This window comes from Anopheles cruzii, chromosome 3, assembly GCF_943734635.1.
Source record: "Anopheles cruzii chromosome 3, idAnoCruzAS_RS32_06, whole genome shotgun sequence".
NCBI classification, from domain to species: domain Eukaryota; kingdom Metazoa; phylum Arthropoda; class Insecta; order Diptera; family Culicidae; genus Anopheles; species Anopheles cruzii.
In genome coordinates, this window is record NC_069145.1 from 6,197,129 (window position 1) to 6,223,277 (window position 26,149).

General features: G+C 48.4%; 1 protein-coding gene across 4 annotated transcripts in view; it reads right to left on the bottom strand.

The window, feature by feature from the left end:
• Nucleotides 1-2,585: 2,585 nt before the first annotated feature.
• The window catches only part of LOC128274341 (C-terminal-binding protein), a 36,589-nt gene continuing 13,025 nt past the window's right edge, over nt 2,586-26,149 (bottom strand). Inside the window, exons 2-8 of one of the 4 annotated variants that reach the window (XM_053012502.1) lie at nt 9,691-10,397; nt 9,307-9,612; nt 8,965-9,225; nt 8,750-8,881; nt 7,190-7,397; nt 6,357-6,527; nt 2,586-4,887 (exon numbers count right to left, since the gene is read on the bottom strand). In XM_053012502.1, coding sequence (XP_052868462.1) covers nt 4,880-4,887; nt 6,357-6,527; nt 7,190-7,397; nt 8,750-8,881; nt 8,965-9,225; nt 9,307-9,612; nt 9,691-9,873 — 1,269 coding nt within the window. In that variant the 5' untranslated portion in view covers nt 9,874-10,397 and the 3' untranslated portion in view covers nt 2,586-4,879. Of the gene's footprint in view, nt 4,888-6,356; nt 6,528-7,189; nt 7,398-8,740; nt 8,882-8,964; nt 9,226-9,306; nt 9,613-9,690; nt 10,398-26,149 lie in introns of all 4 variants that reach the window. The other 3 variants (XM_053012504.1, XM_053012500.1, XM_053012501.1) reach the window with 3 other exon arrangements.

Sequence of the window (26,149 nt, forward strand, 5' to 3'; positions counted from 1 at the left end):
TAGTACCTTGTTGCAGGTATATTCTAACATTATCAAGATCATGTTGAGCAGCTACTAGAATAATGGATCAATGTTGAATTTATACATCTAAAGTACCTACCACACATTGAATAGGTAGCTGCAACGTAGCGAAATTACTCAGTATTTATCTCTCCCAACACATAATGGTGGATTTGAACAATATTCATTTCCCGAAGAATCATCTAAATATCGAGTAAAAGTGGCATGATAACAAATTAGGCACACTCGTCTTTGAAATAAACAAAATAGAGTTTGTGTGCAATAAAGGGAATTGTTTAAGCCGAATACTCGATAACGAAGTGGCATACACAATAGAATTCACACAATTTTAATTCCATATGTCGATTAATTTTTTAACAGAATTAAAACGAGATGAACAAACATTTAACATCATCAGAAGTTATGTAAAAATATGAATTAATCAAGATTATCATGCGCTGCAGAAGTCTGCTACAAACGGGCAGATACAATTTAAAGAACATATGTGAAAATTCTTAAATATTACTATTCTGCTGATCTGCTGATGCTGAACAGCATGCTCTAGCTTGCAGTAACTAGCTGTCTCATTGCTTTGACTTAGTAAGGAATTTCATCTAATTCTAAAACTGTATATAAAGCACTAATCTAATGTGTGTGGCCTGCACAGATCTCTATTGCTTACGCTCGCCCTAGTCGCACTGTTGCCATTTGAAGAAGGTGCTTCCCACGTGCAAACACACATCTAACGGCTGCAAACGATCTAAAGGCTCACCAATAACTCGATACTGTTCCCGCTCAATTCAAACATTTAGCTTAACGCATGTTCTTAGAATCCACAAGTTGCAACACACTGAATAATAACAATGCTGAAGTGTCTTAAATTAGCACACTTCTGCAACAATACCTACACACCTTACGAATCACAGCAAAATGCCGAGTGAACTAATATTCTCTCCCTCTCTCATATAAAAACGACCCTCGACCAGTTTTCATATCATGGTAAACATTTTTCACTCTTTTTCTAAGCACTTAGCAGAGGAAGACCATTTCAACAGAGTGAAACAATGTCGACACTTTTCTCAATACCTCAACTTTCATATAAAACGCACTGCAAACCGGCGCGACAGCCGGTAACGGACACGGCAGAAGCCGAACATGTGATCAGCAGCATCTCAGCTTCGTTTTATACCGCCATTTGGGAATAGAAAACAAAATAGTGAAAACCACAAATCAACCAGACACAATAAGACGATGGGGGCCCCATTCGAGTGACAATAAAAGCTAGAAATTGAACAATTGATGCCTTTTTGTGCGCAAAAACAAAGGGAAAACAGTTGACGGAACATAGCTTGCGCTTTTTCGCTTCGTATTCTACAAACAGAAGGACGGAAGGGATCATCGTTTTTTTATGATGAAACCACCAGCCAGGTAACGCAACATGTGGACAAGGGTAGTTAGTGTATAGGGACGAGTACGCATACATTTCCTTCGAACTTTATCAAAAGCAGTGCCACGAAACAAACCGCAGTAATAATATTAAATGATAGCATACGATGTAAGCTCGTAATGGATAGCTTTGAAAAGAAATGATAAACAGCAACAACAGGCTATCACCGAGAGCCACTAACAGAACCAAGCGTTGAACGGAATCAATCAATCAACCCATTTAAATAGTATCTATAACAAGCTCAAAAATATCTCAACACAATCGATCTTAATCAACAAACAAATTCCAGTTTCCGTTTTGACATCTTATCACTGCAAACAAGGCAATAATAAATGAACAACTTTCATAGAGTGCCATTTTGGAGGACATGTTACGTGATCCTCTTGTTTTTTCAACCAAGCATCAACCTTAGCAATGAAAGAAACCAACGGTGGGCAGTGTCGTCCGCTTTAATGCATGCTTCATTTTTCTGAGGATCCCTTACTAAATCACTGAACGAAGATCACTTTCGAAGATCATCAGATCAGAACGAAAATGGAGAAAATCATGGAAATGGTATATAATAAAGGTTCGGTCGTACGATTCTACGAAATGAACTACGGTCGCGTCCACTCGGGACGTGTTTTGCACTAGTCACGGCATAGGAGAACAGTCCACACGCTACCCGGTATAATTCATAAATCCTTCACCATACATAACGCTACTAGGATCACATTTCTTTCCAAGTACAAAGTTGCTGCTTCTCTCTACTTTGACAGAATGCACAATCTTTTCTTCTTTTCTTGATCCGCCAGAACAACAGCCAGGCGGTCTTGACCTACAATAGGCCAAGTAATGTAGTACACATTCTCTTCTTTGGCAAAGTAAGATGTAATTCGTACACTTACAGATATGTTGTCTGCAGGAACCCTTCTCTGTAGAATTTCTTTCATCGACACATTTCATAGAAACCTGCTACCACCTGCTGAAACCACTAACTGCCACCAGAAACAGGGAAGCTCCAGTTAAATCAGTTTGCCGTCTGTCTACTTGGATCTCAAACTTAGGCGTCCCCCGACGCGCACTGGTCAGCAAACCATCAGCAAACATCAGCAAAGCAAGTAAATTACACTCAACACACCAACAGCAGTTTGTTTTCATCAAGAATTACTTTTATTGTTTAAAAAAATAAGCTGTACTAACGGGGAAAGTAGGGCATTTAAGAATAGGAGTTTGTTTGTTTTTTGCGTCGGTCCGATTCTTCGCCTAGTTTTGCAACATTTTGCTGCCTCCAAATAACAACCACCTATCTGCTTGCTGTATAGAAAGGGAGCGAAAGGAAAGAAAAAAAAACAGAATCTAAAGGACACGTGTCAAGTCTTTAACCCTACTATCTGCTGGATGCTCTGCTCCGTCGAAATCCACTACTTGTGTGTGTGTGTGTGTTTGTTTGTGTTCATGTGCCGTCCTGATTTGTCGTGTAACCTGCTACCCAACCTGTTACTAACAGCAGCAGGAGGGTACAACACCGGCGCACCCCAAACTGAGTGCGTCGTGACCACCCGCGCTGTTCAGCACAGCGCTGTAATCACACCCTAATGTTTTCATTTTATCCTGCAAGAACGGGCAGAGCCCTTATTTATATCTTTTTCCGCCTTCCTGCGGTGAAAGGGTTCACAAATTTATGCACATAAAATGTTAAGCGCTCGCTAATCCATTCACTTCATAATCGCGGTCATCCTATTCGCTCATTCGCTCGCTATCCCTTGCTTTCTCTCTAGCCCTCTCTCCCTCTCTCTCTCGTGCACACACGCTCTTGCCTCGCGTTATATTCCTCTCATATAAAACACACGCATGCATACATGGGGGGGCGCGTACCGAAAAAAAGAAAAACAATTAATTTTTCTCGTGGTTTTTAATCATTATTTTGTCACAAAACGCGCATACAAATAGACGAGTGCAGGCGCAGGCGGTGCGCACCTACCCATACACAGAGAAACACACACACGATCGCCGCGCTTCCTGCGTCGTGTCCGGTGTGTTCGTGTGTATGGGTATTGTGAATGTTTTTGCTACTTTCTTTCTACGTATGTGTGTGTTTGCAACTTATAATGCTTTATATCTTATATGAGGGACTGCACTCGCTCTCTCTCTCTCTCTCTCTTTTTCGCTCTATTATCAACTCTGCAATGTGAGTTGTGTGCTCGATTGCGCTTTCATTTGCATTCGCGTTTGTCATTTGTATCCTTCAAACTGCGTTTGCCTTCAATAACGATGCGTTCACTTACTTACTTGCACCGTTCTCGCTGCAAGTTTTTCATTTTCTTTTTTTAGATTTTCTTCTTGTTATCCGCTTTCATTCTCACACATGTACATCCATACTCTTTTTTACTGTCCTTTCTCCGTTTGCTTCTGCACGCTACTAATGCATTAAAGTACCGTTAGTGCTTCTTCCTCCACATTTTTATTATTATTATCCATTATTATTATCCATTACACATTAATTCTCTGCTCTGTTCAACTCCTCCGATTGTGTACACATGTGGATGTATGTGTGTGTGTGTTGTGGATCTCATTTGTATCATCATATCATATTACGGGGCTGCTGGTGGTGGCTGCTTTCTCTCTCTCTCTCGGGGGGCAACGATCTATAAATCTGCATGTGTACCTTGTTTTAATTTTTATTTCTATGTTTCTGTGTGTGTGTGTGTTGTGTGTTCGCATGCTTTTTACGTAGGTAGTAGTATAGTTTACTCTTACTTTAATCTAAATTTTCGTACACATTGTTTAAGTTTTCTCTTTGTCAAAGACAAAAACACGTAAACAATTAAAAAAAATCATCCTCATACGATCATCCACTCTTTTTCCTAGGGTCCTCTCTCTTTCTCCTCGTTAGAGTCAATAGTTCACTTAACGTTCGTCAAAGAAATAATCACACACACCTTTTTTGTTTGCTGTTGTGTTGTTATTATTGTTGTTTTTGTTGCTGTTGTTGTTCATTGTCTTCACCAATGTCCCTCGAGTTGCAAGGTGTCGTCGTGTGTTTCTGTTTGTAACATTATCATTGCCTCATACATTCCCCCAGTCCTTGGCAAACGTCATTTTTACTAATGTTGTGTGATTTCGTGTATGTGTGTGTGGTTGTTGGTTTTGTAACTTCCCTACTACTCTTTTATAATGCGGTCCTTTTTCCTCCTATTGGCTGCCATCATCAGTTTGCGAATGAATGCCTCGCTGCTGCCTGCCCGGTTGTTGTTGATTGTTGCCTTTCATCGTATCGTACGTGTACGTGTGGTTGTGGTGGTGGTGTTAAAGGTGTGTTTTCTTTTTGTTCTTGTTACAATTGTAAAGGTAGTAGCAGCATATATTTATATATTATTTTATAATGATAAAAACTAATGTACTTCTGATGGTTCCGGCTTAACCGAATGATGATTACTTGGATCTGGGGCACTAAGAGGCTGCGGTTTCCAGACACCACACACACAGAAGACGCATCAATTGTGTCGGGTATTTGCCGTTGAATTCGAAGAGACGCAGCGCCGGAATTTGGATGCGGAAAGTAGGATGAAATGGATAGAAAGAGAACGTACCGATTAGTAAAGAGTTACAGGCGAAAGTACATCACGTTGTCCGATGGGTTTGGAAAGTTGAAATAATCCGAAAACTTAAATTCGAAGGAAAACAACCAGAGCTCGTAGCCACTACCTACAACACACAGTGTTCGCGGGAAGTATTGGGAGAAGCTGGGATTGTTCGTAATACGTATCCTAGAGTTTGTGTAGGTTTAGTATGGGTTGTTGTCTTCCCTTTTTTCAAAACTTTACGATACATGCTTCAATATCGTTGAAAACTGACGAAACCAAACTAGAAACAAATATAACAAACAGCTCCGGGGGCAACACATCAACCCTAAAAGTCGATCTACAACAAAACTTGAACAGAGTATTACTCGCTCCGGCTACCGGTTATCGTTAATCTCTAAATCTAATCAGTATCAAGATTTGAAATCGATATGCGTTCATGTTTAGATACATGTTTAGACTATTCGATTGCAAGCACCGCGACGCACGCTAGGCACGCTTGCACTTTACTCCAAAACACATGCAACTCGTTCCGCGTTCACGACTGTTAAGCAAGCAACCCCTACGTATTACGAACGGTCCAGGTGGTGTAGGAAAAATGGAATAACAAGGAAACAGGAGCATGGGGAAACGTCCTAAGTTTAGTATCGGAAGGTTTGCATATGCCACTCACATCACGCCCACCATGCTACAATCGAGACTGGGCCCCACTTACCACTATTTTTCCCACAGTCATTGCAGCACGGTGCCGTGTTAATTCTTTTCTAATATTACACGATATTGGCCACACTAATATTCCAACTAATTTGGGACAATTTTGAAACATTGTCCTTGCATTATCGTCAGTCGTACAAAAGCCGACATCCGAGCAAGCTAAGCGGAGTCGATGAAAACAGGATAGCAATCAAGTCGGCGGTGTACAACAAATGGTACATCCTACAATAGCTGACGACTTGACTTTGAGCTGAGGTTATGTTAGCAACCGTAGCAACTGTACTGCAACTGTAGCTGTTGCTGGCTAACGGTTCGTCAACACATGACTACTACATGCTACATATCATGTTCTAGCGAAACTAATACGTTCACTACTTTTAACCAATATCTCAGTGAGCCTTGCGCTGTAGCGAATGTAAACAAGATATGTGCCACAGGCACCGAGAGCCAATGTGTGATCGTGTAAATTGATCGCAAGATCCTTGTGGCACCACCTACCGATTGATGACGGACGCTAGGATGCTGTAGTGGCGGAGGAGGAGGTAGTAATGGTGATGGTAGTAGTAGTGGAAGAAGTAGTGGCGATTGTTGTTGCTGTTGTTGTAGTTCTAGTGACGGAGGTGGAATAATACCTTGTGGTGGTGGCGCTGTAACAGCGGAAACAGGCGGTACGGCAACGGACGGTGGCGGGGGACCGCCGCCGCTGGGTGGCGCATGCGATCCTGCACTGTGCGGTGCCTCGAGCGGTGTTGTACTATGGGCTTGCTGTAATCCACCTGAATAATAGCCGCCATTTATACCAGCTATAAGTTTTTTTCTTGATTTGTAAATTATTATTTCACTTTTCTGCGTATGGTTGTTTTGGTATCTTGATTTATTGATTGATTGATTGATTGATCGATTGATCGGCTGATGATCGATTGTAAAACAAATGTATACTACTACTGTTTCCTGATTTTCGAAATCGTTGCTGACAAAATTATGAAGACTGTGAGAGGCAAGTGTGCAAAAGTAGCAGTGGTTATCATCGTTTTGCTATGAAAGTTTTTGCATTTGGTTTGGGAAGCATCAATTTTTTGTGTTCAATCGAAAAAAGAAAGGATCGTAATGAGATGGAAATTCGTTGATCATTTAGTAAAGAGGTTTGCGTATTGGTTTTATTTTTATTTTTACTTTCTCATTGTATGTGTGTTTCGTTTTCTATTAGCACTGTTGTTTGCTGCAATTTCGTCTACTAATTAGTGTCAGTGTTTATTGGGAAACAAAAGAAACGCGCGCGTCTGTATATCTATGTATGTGTGTGTGTGGCGGGTGTGTGTGTGTATGGGTGTATGAGTAAAAAATGATCGTTCGTGGAGAGACGGGTTTCGAGAGTAGTTTCGAGTAGAGACAGTGTGGTGTAACGACACAACGACAACAAACAGAAAACAACAAACAACAAATCGGACAACTTGTGACTACTAACCTTCTGAGTATCCGCCGGCACCACCGCCCGTCGACGAGCGCAGGAAGTACTCCTTGTTCACGCAGTTCCGGAGACACTCCGGGATATTGCCAATGATTGCCCGCCGGATTTCGCTCGCCGCCATCTCGCGCAGCTCCGTCGTGGCCGCCTCGCTGTAGAAGGCTGCGTGTGGCGTGCAGAGTAGGTTCGGGGCGTCCTTCAGTGCACCCTGCGTACCGCGATCGCGAGAGACCGATCGTGTCCATTGTGCGAGCAAACGCACGCACCCGAACAACGGTGGTAGGGGAGGGCCACAGTGTTAATTAAAACGAAACGAAACGAAAAAAAACAACACCCAATTAAAACCCGGTTACGATCGTCCCCCAGCGCATAAAGCTATCGTTGTTACTGTCACACTACAAATGATTTCCTTTCCATGGAGGTTGGAGAGTAAAAGTCGATCCTGACGGGTGTTGGATGCGTTGGACCACGCAGCTGCTCTTCTAATGAGCAAAAATCTGAACCGATTTTGCCTCTTGATCAAATGAAGGGGGGAATGTTTGCAGATAAATATGTGTTCGACGGATCTTGCCACAATGTGGCCGCCGGAGTTGGAGGAATTGACTACACTAGTTAGTAGTAGCGGTACGGAGTACCGTGTAGTACTGTAATTAAATGTGCAGAAAGTCGTGATTCCGCCGTCAGTTCAACACTCGCATGAAAAGGATGTGGTGGTGGTGGTGATGGTTAGTACACAAACATGGATGATCGCCTAGCCTGAATTGAAACTTTTACGTGTTAGTGTGTGCGTGCTCCGCTTGGTTTAGTGTCGTCTCGTGTGTGTTGTTTACGTTTTTGTTTTTGATTGGGTTTCCGAAAAAGCAAACGATTGTGTAGAGAGCCATTTTTGGTTCTATTCTGTGTTGTATTCAAAACTGACCACATGGAACTGTAGTGTATGAATGATGCATGATCGGGTAAGAAGTTTTCTTTGCCTTCGTGTCACATGGATTGGAAATGTAAATATGAACCGCACACAGCGTGTGTTCAGTACCAAAACTTCACATCGAACCAATACACCACCGGAACACGGATTATGAGATGATGATGATGATAGTGATGAACGTTATTGCCTGGCATTTGGATAATGTGTTCAGCAGATTAGGGTTACACAGGCTGCTATTTACGGCGGCGCAACGCATCATCGCAAAAATCGCAACGTGATGCATATGACACTGCTCCCTGAGCATCGTGCATAGGATAAACAGCCAACACTCTGACTGTCTGCTGTGCTTGTGCGTAATAGGAGCATAAAAATACGTCGAAGAACGAAGGTTAACAGGTGATCGCCATCTTTCACATCATCACGCCATCTTTTACGCCAAACCCGAAAGGACAAAGGCAGGCGCGCAAAGATCGGGTATTGTTGGACGGGGAGGCAGACACGGCACTTCCCCGATTCTCCTCTGGGCAGTGTAGTGGTGGGGAGTTAAAACGTGGGATGGAAAAACAAAAACAGTAACATCAACACAAACGGCATAGAAAAAAGATAGTATAAGTAGTAGAATAAACCTGAAATACATTGTATGGCTCATTCTCATGAACGTCAAGTGCGGCCGCCCGGATTCGTCCCTGTTTCAGCGCAATGGCCAGAGCCTCGTCATCCACCAGGCCACCGCGTGCCGTGTTTACCAGAAATGCGCCGGGTCTCATCTAAAAGTAGTAACGATGGTGCTGGTGAGTAATACGTTCCCAATCCGAGAGAGGGGCTTGAGTGGCCCGCACGTCCCGCGTACCTGTTTAATCGTGAACTCATTGATTAGGTGATGATTATGTTCATTTAATGTACAGTGCAGCGAAACGCAATCGGAGTGGAACAGCAGCTCCTGCAGGGTGTAGACGCGGTTGAGCCCGAGCGATTTCTCGATCCCGTCCGGCAGGTACGGATCGTAGAAGCTCACGTTGAAACCAAACACTTTCGCCCGTAGCGCCACCGCGCTACCGATGCGCCCCAGTCCGACCAGCCCGAGTGTATCGCCCCGTATTCTGGCACATCCCTAGAAAAAAAAACAACAAAGCGAGGGCAAAGGGGATGATCCCGATGATGTTGCTGGGTTAGCGAGCCACGGCGTTCGTACCTGCGCTGCATCTCGCACTTGTTCCGGGCCGGTGAATTTCTTGCCTTCTCGCACCATGTTCGCCAACCAGTAGGTCCTTCGGTAGAGGTTCAGGATCAAGCACATGGTCGTGTCGGCCACCTCCTCGACCCCGTAGCCCGGCACGTTACACACGGCGATGCCGAGCTCGCCGGCCGCCTTCACGTCAATGTTGTCGACCCCGCTGCCAATCCGGACGATTATCCGGAGCGCTTTGAACTTTTCCAGATCTTCCTTCGTCAGAATGATTGTGTGCCACATCAGTGCGCCAACGGCTTCGTTTAATACCTGCAATGGGACGCGAAATTTGTTGTTAGTGACAATCCGGCGGGGGAGAGGGCCGGTCTCTGTGGCTGGTCTTCTTACTTTTTCATGGATCTCTGAGGTGCTCTGTGCATCGCAGAATGCAACGGTGGCCACATCCTTCAGTATCGGCATCTCGATCGAACAGTCGCGCCCATCGAGCAGCGCCACGAGCGGTCGCGACTGCATCGGCCCATTCGAGATGGGTCCGCGGACGTCACCCAGACGTGATCGTTTCGGCATCATCGTAGAAGAAACCACCACTTCTCCCTCCGGATCCTGCCAGGTGTCCTGCGCGTGCTTTCTTCCGTGCCGCTCGAGCGTATGGTACTCCGCTCCACTCCAGAGGACACGATGGGGGTTACTCGAACGAACCGAACGCTACCGGAAAGCTTCCCCTTCCGTTTGCCTAACGTGTTCCGCCGCCGCCACCGGTTCCTATTATCCTCGCACGATTCTGTATAGGTTGTGAGAGGGCCGTGGTGCGCGCGCGTTGGGCCAGCCTCCGTTCGTCTCAATGTCACAACACCCGCACACACACACTCACACACACGCGCACACACGGACAAGACAAGGCTTCTTCTGTAGTCCTTGAAAAATGCGGGGCTGCACTAATTGTCTGTCGCGTTCGCGTCTTCTTGTTGGGGTCGCTCCTTCGGGACCTAATTATTCACTGAAACCACACCCGTTGGTTGCACGAGAGTTTGAGTTCACAAAATTATACATCCGTCGTCACGTTCGGTCACCACAAACGGCTAAAGCTGCTGCTGCTGCCGGGAAGAAAGAAACACAACGTTAGGAGGGCTTGCTGAAGTACACCAACAGTGGTACCTGAATGTGTCCTACAACAAAATTGATTTAATGTTCTAATTCTAATCCTAGTTTGGCCAGCACAGCATTGGTAACCGGGGGTATCCCGAACGGAAGAGACGAGAGTTACGATGCGATCATCTGTAAATAAAGACAACGAGAAAAAAACCATAGCGCCTGTTAGTGATGTGATGCTTTTTAGTGCGTTTTTTAAATAAACATATTTTTACAAAAAAGAACATAAACAATAGATAAAGTCTGTCCCCGCACCGGACGACGCCGCCCAAAAAGAAACCCCCCAAACAGAGCGGATAAAGAAAGGAGGGATCCATCAAAACCGAAACTTTTCCCATTTCATCGTCCGCCCGGGCTGCGGAAAAGTTTGTTGGTGGACTTTAGCCCCTCACCAGAGCGCCCGCCCCCGTTTGCTGCGGTCAGTTCCGCGTTCCTAGTTTCCCCGTTGCACGTGTAAATAGGAACCCTGGGCCGCCATCAGTCAACGACTGAAGTGACTTTCGGTGGCACCCCGCGCTGCTGCTGCTGCTGCTGATGGTAATTTTCAATTTGGCAAACTTTGGCCACATCTCGTGCCCGGCCACCACCATCGGCACACAAATAGGGTGGATGGGCACACCGACGTTCGACAAGTTTCCTCACTTCGCGCGCGTGACTCTCTCGGACGCCGCCCCAAAGGACTCACCCACAACCACAACAAAAACGGTCGGTGTGCAAATGGCGCGCACAAGGATCGCAGAACGCAGCACCGGTCGTCCAGGGACGCGGCGCGAAGGACGACGCATCGTATGGTGATGGCCGCTGTCAGAGGCCAACCGAGAGCGAGAGAGAGAGCGCGACCAGCACCGGAGAGAGATACAATAAAATGAAAAGTTTTAATTAAAATGTAATTAATTTACAAGTTCCCGATAGAACTCTTGGGAGGGAGAGAAACCAGAGATCAGAGCGCGCGGACGCCATCGGTTGCAGATTTTCCTCGTCCTTCGGGGAGAGGCGTTCAGCAGGGACGGGCCGGGAACACACCGGCACAAGAAAGTTATTGTGGTGACTCCGCGACCCGGCTTGTGTGTGTGTGTGCGTGTCGGGCGGGGCCTTGCTTCCATAGTTAATAAAACTGTGCAAAAACAAGAATCGTGACCCTTTTCGGTGCTCTCTCTCTCCGCGCGCCCCGCCCGGTAACAACCAACAAGCGCCGGCCGGCCGCCGGAGCGGGGCGGAGCGGGGCGGAGCGGACCAGCTTCGATGGAGCGAATTATTCAAGTCAAGTGGAAAAGTTTGCATAAAGCAGCAAACATAAAAAGCGGCCACAGCTCTATTGTGGGCCACTGCTGCTGCTGCTGCAAAAACTTTAACGACGACGGCGAAGACGGAGAAAGTTTAAAATTAATTAAACTTTTCTTCTAATCTTTTGCTCTGGACCCCCATGTCCTGGAAAAGGACGTCCAATCTCGCTACATTCGCGTTTTTGGGTGTTCCGGGAAGTACGTACACATACACATACACATACACCGGCACCGTTGGTACACAATGTTTGGTTTGCGCGCGCCGTTGATTGGAAAATTGAAACGTTTCCCCGAATCCGATTGACGTGGATGCCAGCGAAACATATTTATAATTAAAGTGTCCTCCGCCGTGTGAGTACTCTCCTCAAAGCAATCCCGAGTGACAGCAAACGGTAGCACTAGCTGTATATCCGGGACGCGATGCGCCATTTTCAAAAGTATACATCTTAAACATTCAACCTTCCGTGGCGACTCCGGCAACAGCGGAAAAATTCCCAACATCGTTTGAAGGGGGACCCAACCGACCCACCGGCAGTGCTTTAAAAAGAAGGAACGCTTAAAGTCGCGTATCCTGGTGCCGACCACCGGGTGAAACGGCAGAGCACTGAGCTAAACAGGACCCTCCCTAGCAGCAGCACCGTGTCGATTGTCCAGCGTGTGATAAGAGGGCGCCGTGGCCGTGTGGGTTGGAAAAACCCGACCCTTCTCTCTCGCACTCGCTCTTCCCCCCTGGAACGCGGAAAAGGATAAAAGGCACCCCGACGACAACAGGATCCCCGAGACTTGGTTCTGGACCTGGGGCTAGGGTGAAGCGATTTTTGTATTACTCACTGCTACCGGAGAGCCTTTAAAGAGCGCATTCCCCTGGCAGCGCGACGCGGCGGTGTGAGTTAAAGTGGTTGGACAGCGCACGGCTAGGACACACGCTGCTGGAGGAAGTGTTGTTGGTCGGCGCCATATTTAAGCAAAGTTTACTTGGACCGAACGGTCTCTTACGCGAAGACGATCGATGAAGCAATATGGGCGCGTATCGATCCCGAAACATGTTTTATTCCTTTTTCCATTTTTAAAACACAACATATATAAAAGGTCAAACAACGTGGCCAGTCACAATCTCAGTTAATGGGCATTGAAACGGTGTAATACCGCAGAGGTCGGGCGCTTAAAGTGTGGCCGATGGTGTAACGTATTATTCCCAAAATAGTCTCTCATTTCGAAAGCGAAGCCTCCGAGAAAGCAATTTTCGGAGCCATTAAAGTTTCCCGGAAGGCCAACACTGCAGCACGTTGACGTTAGCGGCCGGATTGTGGTCGTGAAGAAATGCCGAGCCCCGCGTGCACGCTTTAGTTCGATTTTTTAGGGTGATGGAAAATTCAGGAAAATCTACATAAATTTCACGCTTCTTTATTCTAACAGTTGATGACTTATTCTTGCTTTCTGTTCACTGGCGCCCTGCTTTAAGTGGGCTGTGAATAAGTTCTCCTTCGCTGAAGCATGAATGGAACTACCCAACAACCAAGTTCTCCAAGTCGCACAACATTCCTGGTTTAAGGCTAATGCCAGGTCCGGATTCAATACCATTTCAATAAATAATTCTATGTACGAGGGTGACTTGATACGTTTCCGACATCAACATGAAGAAGGCAGCACAGCACGAGTATCGGGGTTACATTAAATATTTGTTTTTCAAAGGCAATAGGCATACGCAAATCAAAGATGACTTGGGTGTCTGTGTATGGATCACCACAGTGAAATGAACGTTCGCGGGATGTCCAGAAACTGCAACTACTTGCCAAAACATCACCAAAGTTCCCCAACTGGCGCTAGCCGTCCGTCCAATTAAAGTGAGCGGTGTAGCAGAGATTATGAACATGTCCAAAAACTGTATCTCATTTAAAATCAACATTTTGACATGAAAACGCTGTCCGCAAGTTGGCTTCCGCGTTTGCAATCACGTTGCTCAGCGGTTGCCATGGCAAGAATCCACGATTTACCGTTTCAACTGCTCGGCCATCCACCTAACTCACCAGATCAAGGGTCTTGGCTTCAAGCAACTTCCTTTTTGTTCCCTCATTTGAAAATTGCACTCGGAGGACAGAGATTTCGGATCGTTCGGATGAAGAGGCAATCACCTTCTTCTTCGTGGATAATTATTTTGAAGAGAAAAAGTACTACTTTTCCCACTACTACTGGGACTGGTTACGAGAGATGGCACGAGTGTGTAAAATTACAAGGTGACTATGGTGAAACCTAAACAAATCTGAAAAAATGTTTATGAAAATGGGTCGGAAAATGTTCACCCTCGTAAAACACAATCCCTCGTGAAACATAAATAATCACACTTCAATAGGTTTTGTGTTCCAAACTCCCAACTTTCCCAACTTATCCAGGGACTAGCCGCCTCTCCTCGCGACTAGTGCCCGCCGCCGGCCAAACAGAAACCACTTTAAAGCGACAAAAAAGGGGACAAGGCTAATAATGTCGCCCAGCGCCGGAAGTGCACAACACGGCGACGGCAGCAGCGGCGGCGGATGTCGTCCACCCCCGCGTGGGATGGGCGCGTTAGGTTAATAAAGTGGATCTCGTCCTTTTTCTCAATCGGCGAGTGCCGGGTGTGTTACCATGGTAACCGATCTCTAGTGGTAGAGAGAGAGAGAGCGAGAGCGAGACCATCATGTTACTGTAGTGCAGCAGCACCTAGACTCAAAAGGTGTATAAATATCTGTCTGTGTGCGTGTGTGTCTGTTGTTCGTTTCGCATCCTTTTCGCTGCCCCTCGCTGAATGGGAGATGAGAAAAACAAAACATGGCCGATGAAATGAGTTGTTAGTTATGAAAAACCTGCACATCCGGCGTCTGACAGGTCTGCGCGGATGCACTTCCTCTGCCTGGGAGCCAGCCAGGAAGAAAAAAACATGGCCGGCAACAAATTTGCAGCCAGCCAGCCAGCCAGTGTTGCCAGCCAGCTTGCGGTGCCGCCTCGCAAACAACAACAACAACATCGAAGCGTGCGCCGTGCGAGGGAATTTTCCAACACACAACACTCCACGTGTGCGTGTGCGTGTGTGTGTGCTACTAGCTGGGTGGGGGCCTGACTTTGTGTTGCTTCATTTTGCCCGCCATCAAACTTGAACTCTATTTTCGCACAGTAGGCCGGCGGCCGCGAACAGGACGATCGGCCCCGGGGGTAGGAGGGACGAACGTTACCGGCTCGCAACACACAACTCACAACACAACTTTTCCCCACCGCCGCCGCGTCTGCCGCCGGCGACCGGTTTCCATGGAAAAGTTTTTAATACTTTCCGACACGCCGGCGACGGGCGCAGCAGGGAGAGGGAGAGCGAGAAGAGTTCGAGCAGGAAAAGTTGAAAAAGTAACTTTTCGGCACCACCATCGACGACCTCGCCGGCGACCGGGAGAGCGGCGCGGGTTCGGTGGTTTTCCCGGCTCCCGCCCCACCCCCGTAGGACGCAACTTTTGAGAACTGACTTTTCCGGCAAAGTTTTGATGGTGAATTTCACGCCCCACTCTAGGGGCGCCGCCGCCGTCGTTGTCTCATTGTCGTGCTCGCTCTCTCTCGCTCTCGCTCCGGCTGCTTGGGTGCGTTGGTAACGCGACCGACATTTGGGGGCAACGGTTGCTGCGACGAACTCCAGAGCCACCAAGGAGAACTTCCTACGGTCGGAGGGTTGCCACCCGGAGCAGCGCGGAAGTTATGAGCCCTTGTGTGGGTGGGCGTGAAGATGCGACAAAAAAGCACTTCTCCGCATTATGGGCCACACGGCCACCCACCGGCCAGGCAGGGAGAGTTTTAGGAGACCAACCTGCCTGGGAGGAGCACAAAAGTTGTTTGGGCGAAAGTTTGTCAAACTTCGGGGCGCCGGTGGCAAACTTTGGATCTTCGTGCGCGCAAGGGACCATCATCCAGGCCAGGCGGGAGGACACAAGTTTTGGGAAAGTAAAACTTTCCCGGACGCGCGCGGCCAAAAGGGGTTGTTATCTTCGCGGCCCGGGAACCTGAAAATCCTCGCGAAAAGCCTATCACACAGAGCATTGGGAACAAGCGGGTGGGTGGTAGCGCGAATAATGGGGAGAGCGCGCGCCCAAAACAGATTCCCCTAATGGCGTCGTGCGGGAGATTAAATATTCCGCCGGGAGGGCGCGACATGCTCTGCGCGTGTCCGCCGGCGCGTCCTTCCTGGTGGTCCTTTCAATTTCCACCGCGTCGCTCGTGTTTTTCTGTGTGATACTTTTATTGCCCCACAACAAATGGTACGAAGCGGAACAGCGGAACACATCAACATGGTCGTCATCAGTAGCGGCAGCGGCAGCAGCACACACAGAGAGCAAACGTTACAACACACCACCCACCGGTGTGGCTGCACATGCGCGCCGCATGCGGACTTTCCCGAAGGTTCCACCTTTCCCGGGGTGGGTGGCGCGAGGCGCCACCATTTTCCAACTTCGGTGGCGCGCAGAGGAGGGTGCTCCTCGACCTCGCTGACCGACGCTGCGACAATGCCGCATGCGACGGTGTGCTGGGAAGGATACGAAGGATAATGTTGCTGGGCGCTGTAAGGGCGAACACACGGCGGCGACAGCGTATCACATCAAGGATAACACAACACACACACACACACACTCCAGCGGGGGTTGGCGGTGGGTGCCTGGTTTGGAGGGTAAATTTATGAATTCCCCCCGCCCCCTCCTTTAGGCCGCTCTCCCAAGCCCGAGGCCCGAGGACACGGTAAATGTTTATCATCACGAGATGATGCCGGCTTTTACTTGCTTTCTGATTTCTCTTCTCCTGTGCTCCGGCTGCTGCCAGGACACGCCGCCGTGAGGAACGGAGCGGGCAAAGTTTAAAGTGGCGAGATCTTGGAATGGAAAGTTCCGGCAATCGGCGACTGAAGATGAGTATCATGAGAACGGTGGAACCGGTGGCGGAATTTTTTTTCTTCGACGACACAGAACAAAATAAGTAAAGAAAGAGAGAGAAATAAATGGGGGGTGGTCTCACACACAAACGCCATACTCGCGTGTTTGGTTAGAGTCCTTTTTGTTTCGGAAGTCCGGTATCCGGCAGCCAGCTACCGAGGTTTCAGCGGCTTCCTCCGCCCGAGGCAGTTAAATATTTGTTAATTTAATGATATAAAAAACACGAATAATTGTTGATGGCCTGTCGTCTATCGGCAATCTATTGGGAAGCTCTGGTGGAGAAGAAGGTTATGTAATAATGTTTGGCATGTCGGATGTCGAAAATAGGAAAGGGAGCACTTATGTTCCCAGTGATTTGAAGATTTGGCAACGTTACACTGTCACCACACGGGGTCGATTGACAGTTGATCAAAGTAACCTTTGACTGGATGAAATCTACTTAACAAGGAGCGTACTCAACGTGGCTGTCAGTATTTCTGCTCCGTTGTTTCGAGTAGATTGAAAATTGGTTAATAAATAAATGTTCCGGTCGTATAAAATATACAACAAAACGTTCAAAATTAATTAAATCAAAATCAAAATAATGACTATGTTACGTTAGAGCGATGAGTAAGCCGTAACAGTAAGACGAATGTGGCTTAATCGCTCAACGTCTCTATAATTCAATAGCAACCGCTTGTGTGAAGGTTCTCTCCGCGTTCGCTACGGCGACTCCTGACTGTTATCAATAACGGTTAATATTAACAACAAAGAACACAAGAAAAGATTACAAAAAATTGAATAATGTTTTTTTATAGAACCTCAAGACAATATATTTTTAATTTAATGATAAAAGGCTACACAAAACGAACGCGGGATTACTTTAAGGACAATCGTGTTAGAGTTAAACTTTGCCCAACACTTGTTGGCAGTCCGCAGGGTACCACACTGTTCAGATTTTACTTTTGTTACGATACTTTGGGAGCATTGATTAATAATATTTGAGTGCATTCTTTACTGACTGATGCTTAAATTTTTGGCTCCTACTAAGCATAATTGATATATGTTTCTTTCTATGTTTCGTTATGTTTCTTTAAAGGACGAATATTTGATCTAATATTATGTATTAGTATAATAAAAATTGCCACAAAAACTTGAGTTTCCATGATGAATAAAGCATTACAGAGAGAGCAGCGCCAGGCTGAACGTTGTGATACTAAAACCATCACCAGCTGCTACAACTATCATCACCTTCACACCACACCTCGGGTGCGGTATCAGCCGGCGCCAGCGCGGCCCTGTCGGGCTCCCCTTCCGGAAAACGATCCGAAAAGTCAAACACCGACAAAGAGGGTGAACCAATTCCCAACCACCCACACACACACACACGCGCGCGCGCAATAAATGTGTTTAAAACTTCTGTTTTCGATTATCGACCGTCACCAGCCAGCCAAACTGGCCCAAACACTCTCGGGTTCCGGGTGTCCTCCGGCGTCCGGCGTTCGGCGGTGGTTGCCTTTTTCGTTCTTGCCCCCCGCCCCCGGGGGCTCGGGCGGCCGAGGACGATTATGGGCCAAAGTTGAAAGTTTAATGGCAAAAGAGTGTTTGCCCGAAATAATGTGTTGCGAGAGAGAAAGTTGGGACACGTCCTGCCGGCTGGCCGGCCCCATCGGGGTTCGGGGGGTCATCAAGCTTTCTCTTTCGTCTGCCACTTCGAAAGCTGTTTTTCACTCGAATGGCGCCACCGCCACCAGGCGTCTCCATCGGTCGCGGCGCGCACGTGGAGCACGTTCAATCAACAGAACTAACGTCCGCCCACAGAGGCAAGCTGACTAATCGCTGGCTGGCTGGCAGGGCAGGGAAAAGGGACCGACAGGACCGTCCACCGGAAGTCCTTCGTCTTCATCTGCCGCTCAGGAACCGGGAGTGCCGGGTCCGAAAGTGGACCACACAAATGCCGGCTAGGAAAAAAAAACGAGGATAAGTCACTCTCGAGGGCGGTGACAGCAGTCGGAACCGCTCCGGGTCCAGAAACAGTTTGCCCGAAAAATTCCCGTCTCGTTCCGTAAACTTTCGTCCACACACCAAGAGATGCGCGGAGGGGGGCGGTTCCTTGCACACGGAACTATCCGTAGCCGACGGGTGGGACGGGAATATATGTTCGGCACAAATCCATTGGCCCAAGAAACTTTCTCCGCTCGCTTCTTATCTCTCGCCAAGGAAACTTTTCGCGGCCAAGAAAAGAGAAATGCAAAGAAGCATATTGCGCTGCCTACCGGCTTCGTCCTCTCCACTTCCGGCCGCAGCCACCGCGGGGAACGAGAAAAAGTTTTGCCCAAAGTTATGTAAGTGTGTGTGTGTGTGTACGAAAAGTCTTCCAGTCTTTGGCTCGCGCGCTGCAGCCTTGGATTCCAAGTCGGCACAACTTCAAATCGTTTTCCAACCAAAGACCGGAAGAAGGCCCCGTCGGGTGCGCAGGGAAAGTTGGGCGCGGAGAGCACAGTTTCCAACTTTCTCGTGCCAACTAAGAGCACTACTACTGTACTGAGCGCAGAGCGCAGAGCACTAAACTTTTCCCTGTCGGAACGAAGGAACGCTGCCGAAGTCGGTGTGGAGTGCGTGCGGAAACCGCTGCGGAACGGGTTAAACCCACGACGACGGAGTGAGAAAATTCATGATTCCAAGCATCGGGTTGTGCCGCCCCATGGTGGCGCGGGGTGACGACTTTTCGAGACAGAACACAATAACGACAATGTTTTTCTGCGCTTTTTTGATTGCTCTTCTCCCTTTGTCTTCGGTCTCCGCCGGCGCGCTTCCGCCAGGCGCCAGCCCGGTTCTCCGGTGGGTGGTAAATTAGAAGCTCGCCAGTCACCTCTCCCCCCACCACGCGCGAAAAGTTCGCGCGGCTAGGAAAGATGTAGGTGTTTGTGATGGAAGTAAAATAAACCGTCTTTCGGTTCGAAGTTGCCGGAAAAGTTTGCCGCGTCTCGCGCGTGTTCGCAGGAAGTCACGGCACGGTACAGCGGCACACGCGGGCTCCACCCAGTCGGCCGGCGGCGGGGCGTAAGTTTTTGAAAAGGAAATCTTACCGGCGGAGCCGATCGAATATCCCACCCGCCCCCGGGGGTCCGACGAAAAGGAAGGAATCAACTTTTATTTTTAACTTATCTCATTAGAACCCGCTTTTCCGAAGGACAACGACGACAACGGCGGCGATCGAAGGGAGACTTTTCCGTTTTGCGAGGAATTTATTCGCGCCGCCGTTGGGCGCAAACTTTTCCACCACAGTTTTCCACCTCCCACGGGATGAATCCCAGGCCGGGGCCGAGGTCTGGTTTCATAATGCCCGCGCCGTTTGCTGGCCAAAGTTTAAAGCGTCAAGACATTTATAATAAGTTTTGTAAAGAAGTTGCAGCTTTCTAAATGCCACACAACACAACTGTAACTTAATCTCAGGCCGTATTGAGCGGCCAAGGGATGGGACAGGGGCTGGTGGGCCGCAAGGACAATGGCATACATTAGCACAGTGGTTCCCAACACAGCGTCGGGATGCGATCCTTCCTTTTGGTATTTAATCAAATCTTTTTTTTATCTTAGGAGAACGGATCGGGACGTACTTATAATCAAATCTCATTTGGGTATAAATTTTATTTTCTTTGTATTTAACTTGTGTTGATAGCCTCAATAATTAGCAACCAACTTTTGTTATTGATAAGATCTATCTACCTTTTTAGAACATAACCTTTCTGTCATATATGAACCTTGACCGTTCAACGGTGACAGCGGTGGTTTTGACAAACCAGTCTGTCTGTCGATGGGGAGAATATAAACAAACTACATGTGCTCCCCGAGTGCTTGGATTATTCAATAAAATACCAGGTTACAACAATTCAGTTACGAGTTTACAATTAATTGGTACAGTGAGTTACAATAACTGACGACGACGGGATACTGTACTTTCTTTATTATGAAGAAACCCGTTTTTATGCTTTGTTTTGGTTGCTTTCAATTATATTTCAGTTTTTCATCACCGAATCGGCCGCATTTTGCAAAGTTAACAATAAAAACAACGTGAAGCCACCCCCAGAGCCACCATTTTTGATGTCTCTCCTATTTGTATCCTCCATTTATTTTGACACCCCCAGGGACCTTTGGTCAGTTCCGTTTTGTGTCCGATTAATTTGTTTTGTTTTCATAAACCTCCCCAAAAAAAACGAGGTTTCCCGAATGAACCGCCGTGGCCTTTGGTGGCCGCCCGGGCGCGTGTTGAAAAAATTTGACCCACCCGGGGGGGCTTCCTCGTAATTGGACACACAACGCCGCGCACGCCAGCAGCACCTTGAAAAGCCGCGAGGCACACCGGCAAAATTGCCAATAAAGCACACAACAATGCACACGCTGCACAAAAGCCAAACGCTGCTAATAGACCGGGAGCCACAAGGAAGGACACAAATTACGGCGTCGTGTCCCGTTATGGTTCCCGCGCGCGAGCCGAGACGGAGATAGCCGCCCGAATGTTGCGGAGTCAGCATAACACACATTCGCAACGTACAGTGTGTGGGTTGGGTTGGCTTCCTCCGCCTGCTGAGCGTCCCAAATGTGGCCGCCACATATGTCTTCTCCTACGAGGGGGGTGGTCGTCCGGCGAGGATTTTCCTGCCAGTGTCAGCGGAATTCAGCGGCGAAAGGAATAGATATTGCTGACACGGCGGCATCAGCAGCAGCAGTTCGCCTTTGCTAAATCGTCACCATCGTCATCGCAACATCAAGGAATCATTATGCTGAGGCGGGCACGGAATAGGACACAACACCGACCCGACCCCGGACAGTGAGAATCCATCGTGTATCCCGTAAGCGAACGGGACAGACACACACATAGCAAGCTCACCGGAAAGTTGTTTGGATAAGCAGAAATTTTACTTTTTTGTGACGAAGAAAACATGCTTCGTCAACTGACCGCGGCTTCCCGGTGGGGTAAAAAGGAATAGCTTCCCCCCGTCATTGGCCACCGAATAGTGAGTGTTTCCCCCACGGAACACTCTCCGAGCGCCTTGAACTAAAAACGAAATAAATAAAAATCTTATTTTCACGATACAGGAAATGAATGCCCAAATTGGTGGCCCCATTGGTGTTTAACAGGCCGCCACTTGACGTGGCGCAAAACCGTGCCAAACTTCAAACGGATCATAATCGTTACCACCTTTTCTTTTCACCGGGAGGAATAGTAATAAATTCGAGCATCGTTGGCGAACCACTGAACCCACAGACCTCGCCAGGGGCGGCGACCTGCGCGCGTTGATGAGATGGTCGAATATTTATGTCGCTTCTAAAAACACCGCGCGTCATTCCGAAGACGATGCGCGCGGAATAGAAGGATCTCTCTGACACTCGCCACCACCACCAACAGCAGCACTTGGGGAACTCGACCGAAGAGTGCAGGCGCACCTCAACGCGGGCGGGCGCGATGATAACTACGCAGATGTTATTTAAATATACACAAACCATCTGCAGCTATTTTTAAGCTCCCGCAACCAATCAAACGACCCCACCACCGACTGGCAGCAGCGCCTCTAGCTAGCTAGCTCGCTGGCTGGCTGGCTGACGGGCACAACCCCGGGGGCGCCGCCTTTCGACCACCCTCGTAGTTCTTCACCGGGCGGCGATCCAATCCGGGGGGTGGTGGTTCGGGAAAATACAATTTACTTCGCACGACGGGGGGCGTTTCGCGCTCGGATTCGGATTCTGGTCCGCACGAAGAAGCGGCAGAAGAATTTGCCAACAATCCATTCCCCGAGCGGAGCGCGGAGATGCACAGCAGCATCGTTAAACAACTCCCAGCAGCAGCGGCACAATAATGTTTGACAGCATTTTATTAGCATCATAGCCGAATGATGCACACCAGAGAGCGCGTGTTCGCCGATGCTGGGGCTCGTGTCGCACATTCCGGGACCGTTAGTTGGATTTCGTCAACAGTCAGACTGCCTGCCTGCCAGGACACACCACCATGGGGTTCTTTTCCCATAGAGGCTTCATTATCTTGATGGTGTGACCGCGCGAGGGCTGCAATTGTGTTTGTTGAGGTTTTCCTTTTAATAAAGAGACGCTATGCAAATAAGTCGTCAAAATTTCGTCTAATGTTTGCCGAGAATCGCTTCGATTGGCGTTCTGTAAAATGGGAAGTTCCTTAAAAGTAAAAGTGAGTCATTAATCGCTGCTGTAAATAATTGTTTTGATAAAGGGGATCTGCTCTGAAGCAATATATCCCCATCTGATGCTTTTTCAATGTAGAAAAGGCAAAAATGGTGCCACAAAGCTGTCAAAAACTGTGCACAGCTTGCTATGTACCCTGCACTGTCTACGTGCTTCAATCTCAACAAAACTGTCTTAACTCGCACTCGATTTTGTTGTATTGGAAGCTGTTTCCCCCCAAAAATCTATACGTCGATTTAACAAATGAAAAATCAATTAATAGAGAAAACGCAGTCCTTCGCCAAAGCTGGTAATAGCCGATGGGTTCAACAACTTGACATCATTTTGTTAAAACCAGCGATAAAAATAAGTATCCAACATCACGACGCGTGGGATGTGCATCGTTATCGATAGACCAACTGTCGGAACTTTGATTATTCTCCTGCAACATAGCAACGGGCGGCCGTCGCTATGCAGATGATGAGAGGTGGTGAGAAAGAACTTCGCCCATTAAAAGTCGTTCAACTGAGAGCGCGAACACAACGCGACGCGACGGCCGGCCGGGGGCTTAGGTGAGGGTGGTGGCCATTTGTTGCAAAAATAAATCCTCGCACAAAAATAAACACCCTCCCCAATGAGGCGCGCAACCATTTCCATTTTTTTTTCGCTTTCGGTCGATGCCAACCGAGAACGAGGGGGATGGATCGGCGAGAGAATGTCTGGGGCGAACGGAAGTGGACCGGGGGCGACATGTCATCGTCGTGCGGTGTCGTGTGTTGTTGGAACACACGAACCACCGCCGCCACCGCCGCCGCCATCGCCACCAACAAAAACGTGCATGGCCCACCCGGTGGCCACAGACAGTGGGGTGGGTGGTGGTGGTGGTACTGAAGAGCCTCCTAGTGGCAGCAATGTCGTAAACGTGCAATCGTAAACTCGATTGGCCACAACCAGCGGCATCGCCACCACCCCAAGGTCAAGGGGATGACCGAGCACGAACGGCCGGCGAGAGGCGCGCGGAGGGTCGCTCGGTTGGCAGAAGACGGATCGTCGTCACCCAGGGCTTTGTACGCCCCGCGCTAAGGGTGGCAAACAATGCACAATGTGACGCACAAACGGCGGCGGCTCAGCGAAGGTGTTTAACTTTAATGCAACTTAAATAATTAGTTTTCGTTTTTTTGTTAACAATCTGGCAATCCTTTTTCCAATGCTCCAATCCAACCAATCTCCGCGCAGCGCTGTGAGGCGCTAAGCGGGATCCTAAACCCTTTTTTGGGTGCTCTTCTCTGTGGGCGCCATTTTTGCTCTGATGTTCGCCAGCAGAATAACCTTTCTAATTCGGGAAAATGATTAACCTTTTCCTAAAACGCAAAAACAGATTTAAAAATGGTCTCAAACATCATCTCAATGATCCTGCTGCTGCACGGTTTAAGGAGAAAGAAAACCCAGACACAGGGGGGTAAAGTAAAACCCCAATGGTCCGAGAGAAATCTAAAAAGTTAAATGAAAATCAAACTAACCAACGAAAAAGAGAAAAAAGATGATTAATACAAACGACCGATTCTGTGGGCGCAAAAAAGAACGAAAGCGCGCACGAAAATGGGTTGAAACAAAACCACACAACAACAAAACAACGAGAAAACACAGAAAGAACACCAACGAACCATGATGCCGAAAGCCCAACACGGCAACCGGGACCGAAACAAGCGACAAGAAAAGCGGAGGAAAAGACCCCAACGAAAGACAACAGCAAAAAAAGATCCACAAAAAAGGGGGGCGAAACGAAGAACGAGTTCCACGTCACCACCATCACCCGCCGGCCGGGGGCGGGGGACTAGAGTGGAACAAGCAACAATATTAGCGCAAAACAATAACAACAATACATCATAAAAGCGAGCAGCCACCGAATGATATGTAACAGCAACACACACACACACAACGAGCGTGTGACAGCGGGAGAAAGAGAGAGAGCGCGGCAACTGCAGACAGCGCCACGGGTGACGGGTTAATAAAACAAAAACGAAGCCTCTCATCGAAAGGGGTGCCCCTCCTTTCCGGTTTTCTTTTTGTTTTATTATTATCGGTTCCAGAAAAACTCCCCGACAAGAACTCCCGTCCTCGTCGCCGACGTGACCAGTTGTATGGTTGTGTAAAGCCACCAACAACAACAACACCGGAGCGCCATTTGGGCCGCTCAGGGGGGGACTCTCCTGAATTGGAAAAGGAAGCCAGATTGATGGCGGCGGTCTCCGTCCGTCGTGCGATGAATTGTAAAAAAAACGCCGCACGCCGCCGTTCGTGGACACAGAAACGAGACGACGGCCAGGGCCAGGCCAGGCAACAACACGAAGCCGGTAAGCTCCATCATAAACCCGTGGGCTGTGCGCTGTATTCCGTGGAGCCGTCGTCGGCGAAGGGGTTGTGTGTGGTGCTGCCGCGACGCGCGACAGTAACCGTAAAAAACCAGACCCCGCCGTTGCCGTCGCCACCGCCGCCAGGGCAAGGCCAATCTCCAGGCGTTACTCACTCTCGCACCACCACCCGGCCCCGGCACGGCAATGGCCAAGAGAGCCTTCTTCGTCATCGGCACTGCTTTTTGGAGTGTGTGGGCCTTTTTTGGAGTGCACGAAAGCGAAAAGTTGAACAGCCAACATGAAAACACACGCAAAAAACCCAACGCAACGCACAGTGTGCTTTGATTTGGTGAAGGAGCCACTCGCTCGCTCTGTGGCTTCCTTTCCCCACAACAAGAAGCATCCAAGAGCGCGCGAATGGGGAAGGCGAAGAAGCAGAGGCACCACACCAATCGTTGGTGGAACAACATATTCTGCAGCCCGCCCGACCGCCCGCCGGCCGTGTGCGTGACTGTGTGGGCGCCATCTTTTCTCTTTGGTTTGTCGGGGTTGTGCGCTTTTAGCACGGTAGCCGGGCCGCAGCTCTTTCAGGATTCGACGCGGATTTACCAGAAGAGAAGGTATCGCGCGCGTCCGAGTCGTTGCCGGTCGTGGTTCAGGCCGCCCACGTGGCGCGTGACCCCAAGGGTGACACATAAGAGGATGCAGAGAGGCGAACGAAGCAAAAAAAAGCCGGGAAAATGAAGGTGCGTTCCTCAACAACGGCCCCCACCGGAATACTAGGGGATTGCTTGTCACTCTTCCACTTCTTCGTTGGTTCATCATACCGTATACACCATTAAGACGGTTGTCACAGTTACCAGCCTTCGTACACCACATTACGCTCTCCTTTTACTGCCATCCAAGTTGCCTGGGTCTTTAGCACATCCAGCGCGCACAGCTTTTGAGACGGCGC